This window comes from Penaeus monodon, chromosome 30 (assembly GCF_015228065.2).
Source record: "Penaeus monodon isolate SGIC_2016 chromosome 30, NSTDA_Pmon_1, whole genome shotgun sequence".
Lineage (NCBI taxonomy): Eukaryota > Metazoa > Arthropoda > Malacostraca > Decapoda > Penaeidae > Penaeus > Penaeus monodon.
The window spans coordinates 23,116,485-23,119,741 of record NC_051415.1 but is presented as its reverse complement, the minus strand read 5'-3'; the positions used below and the strand labels follow the sequence as shown (position 1 = coordinate 23,119,741).

Here is a 3,257-nt window from a genome sequence, read left to right as displayed (position 1 = left end):
CTAGTATAAAAATTGTAAATGTCATTTTGATCTGGTTGGGTTGTCAGTAATGAAGGCCTCAAATGGTTTCAAACCTAGCTTCCTTGTCTTGCTGGTCCTGACAAAATGTCTAGCTTAGCAAGGTGGAGTTCCAAACATAGCATAAGGAGCACAAGAACTGTTCTCATTTCCATTTCCTCTCTGGTGCCTTTACTAAACTGGTTCCCACTATTCTACTATTCTGACCTACAGAACCTGCGTACAGTGGATAACATGTCCAGTTTATTTAAAATTAAAAATCTAAGAAAAAAAAAGCAATTTGATGACATCACTTTCCAGCTGAACTTAGCCCTCTCCAAGTTTCCCAAGAGTCTACCCTTTCCCAAGCAACAAGTATCCAGAGTGTTGCTGGGGCACGAGGGCAGGAGAGGGAAGGGCCTGGGCTCGGCGCCTTCCCTGCCCCACCATGCCGCGGGAGATCAGCTGATCGGGGTCCCAGGCGAGAAGCCGTCTCATTTGACCTCATTAGCCACGGAGGGTTAATCAGTACATTGATTTATGGAATAACTTTCACATAGCATCTTGAATCCAAAGTGTCAAACCTAAGGCTCACCTTCACAGAATCAACTGGGAACATTACGCAATGCTCCATGATTCCAGCCACAGCTCCGGCAGTCATATGAATCCCAACACTGCCAGTCGGCAAACTCTCGTAGTCGTCAAAATCCATCTCGACTGTGGTCCTTACGTTCCAGGCTGTGCAGCGCTCTCCCCTCGTGTACGGTTAGCACACGAAGCCCAGATTATATTTAGGAGAAAGTTACGCAAGGTTTAGTGAACACGGTGATCGGAGCGGCTGCTTCCGCTCAGCACTCTCGCGGAACAGAACTGGCACTTCCCACTCCCCATCGAAAACTAGGAAATTTCACACGTGTTCCCTGAGACCCCAGACCCTGCGGCCCGCCCTGATGCTTCCCCAGAGTGCTGCCCTCTATTTTGCTCTTCACCCTGTAAAAGAGTCGTATTGTGTCCTTGCTTTAGGGACTGAATTTTGATGATATATAATGTACATTTGCTTTGACAAAAAAAGATCCATTATATATGGACAACAGGTGGAGTAAAACTATATAGATGGCGCTATAAGAGATTAGCTGCGATAGTTGTGCACACAGAAGTTTCTGGCAACGATTTAAAGATCATCTGTTTCACAATATCAGGATTTTTCATGATTAGATCATGATCACATTCTTTCAATTAATTTATATTGAATAACTACTTGTTTTATGAAATTAAATTATACATATAGAGCAAACACTTCAAACCAGCCATACGATTTTATTTTCCCATTTGAAACAAACGTAGACCGGTTAACTCTCGGTCATAAGTAAATGAGAAAAGTTAAGACTAAAATATCTTAAACAACTGATTTGCAGGTGAACTACACATATAACCGACATTCAGGTGTCTTGGAATATCGAATTCTTACAGTCCCAACGAAAAATTAAAATGCCAATGGAATTTAGTTTTCCTCTCAGAACCTTGTAATCCACCTCATAGAGGAAAATTTCATTTGGTATTCATATGCCTTATTCTCAGCTGTATGTTAAGGGTGTTTCTTTCCCCAGCAATAAATTGTGTATGCAGTATTCTCTTCATTACTAAATTTTAACCACATGTAAGTGTAAATCGAGAAACTTTCCGATAAAATACAAAAATAATTTTAATGTGCATCCTTTTCTATTGTCCCCCCCAAAAAACGTAATACCACAAATAACGCAAAGCTGTAACACAGTAATGGTGACAGTGGGAGCAAGTCACCATGATGGCGTGCAAGGTTGAATGGAGGTGGCCGGCCTCCAGAAAGATGGCGGAGCTGTTCAGACGGAACGTTTTCTAAAAGGGAATCCCGTCTTTGCTTATGTACAACGATCTGTACTGATCTTATATGCATTGGTCATCCTTTCATACACCAATCTGTGTACCGAATGGCATGCTCTCCGGGATCTTAGTGTGTGTCTGCAACTCTTCCATTATTCACTTTCGACCGAAGAAAGCGTATCCACTGGGCACCCTATCAACAAATTTTAGCAAACGTAAATCTATACAGTAAACTGTAAAGCTATATTGTTGCTGGTCCATCCACGATGTAAATCGATAGGACGTTTCAGCAAAGACACAAGTCACCGACTTTGCACCTTGCGAATATCTTGATGCATATCAAAATTGATTTCTGGTGATTTTACACCTATACAGTCTAAGAGTTAGCAAAACAAGGACAATAACAAACAAAGAAATGCCTGTAACAGACGCCGGTGGCTGTAACACGGGCGACCGGGGGGCCCAGCTGGGTTGCCTCCGTCTACCTCCATATTCAATAAACTTGCTTCCTACCCTTCGTCATATCCCTAGTGCCTCACCCGTGCCCAAGTTGATTGTGATGAAGGGTGTGGGGAACTATAAGCCTGTTTTTGGTTATGGAAGTCTTGGAAAGGGAGAGGAAAGAAAGAATTTTTCCAGGGGAGGCGGGTGAGCCCTGGGCGAGGAGGTGCCATGACGCACCATTTCGCAATAGATGTTTTTGAGATGGATTCTTGCGTTGTCATAGCAAACAATTCCCAGTCTTGTGTAGATGTCAGTCGACAGGCTTTGATGGACTCACGCATATGTAATGTACAAAAATGATATAAGGAAAAGGATGTCTGCACGCTTGTTCTTGTTTCAAATCCTTTGTACTGACATCATAGTGTAGTGTATAGATGCATAGTTATTGTGTGAATACTTGTGCCTACTCTGTATTGCGTGAAGCTTCCTATACGTTACTTAACGGCCTTAGCTTATATATAAATGTAAATGATCCCTGGATCTCTATCAATGCATCACAAGCCGCCAACCAATTTCTTCATACAGTAAATACATTAATTAACAAATTAGAAAAGGAAAATACAACCGGGTTTTATGCGGTCATTGGGGTGGTTGGGGCTGAGGACTGCCAAGTTGCAGCGCTTTAAAGGAATGTGTGAGGGTGCAGCAGTATTGCAGTACAGGGAAGGCGTAGGAACACGGCAGCGAAAGAGACAACGGAGTACATGGAGCCTGAGAATGTTGCAACCAGACTGAAAGTGAAGAGAAACAATGATTTGTTAGTACGAAATGGAAGGCCTGGAATGCATGATTAATACCCAGATGCAACAGTGCAAGAAAGTGAAAGAAGTGTGTAGATATTGATTAATACTGTGATACGGTTGTTGGACAATGAAAAGAGCAACCAAGCAAATGAA

At 42.5% G+C, this 3,257-nt stretch overlaps 1 protein-coding gene across 1 annotated transcript; it reads right to left on the bottom strand.

The window, feature by feature from the left end:
- Window positions 1–592: 592 nt before the first annotated feature.
- LOC119592642 (mitoferrin-1-like) lies at window positions 593–1,191 on the bottom strand (the record flags this gene model as incomplete). The annotated part of the gene is given in 1 exon segment (XM_037941555.1): window positions 593–1,191. A coding segment is annotated over 1 exon segment (117 nt), but the record flags the coding sequence as incomplete, so codon positions are not given.
- Between the last annotated feature and the right edge of the window lie 2,066 nt (window positions 1,192–3,257).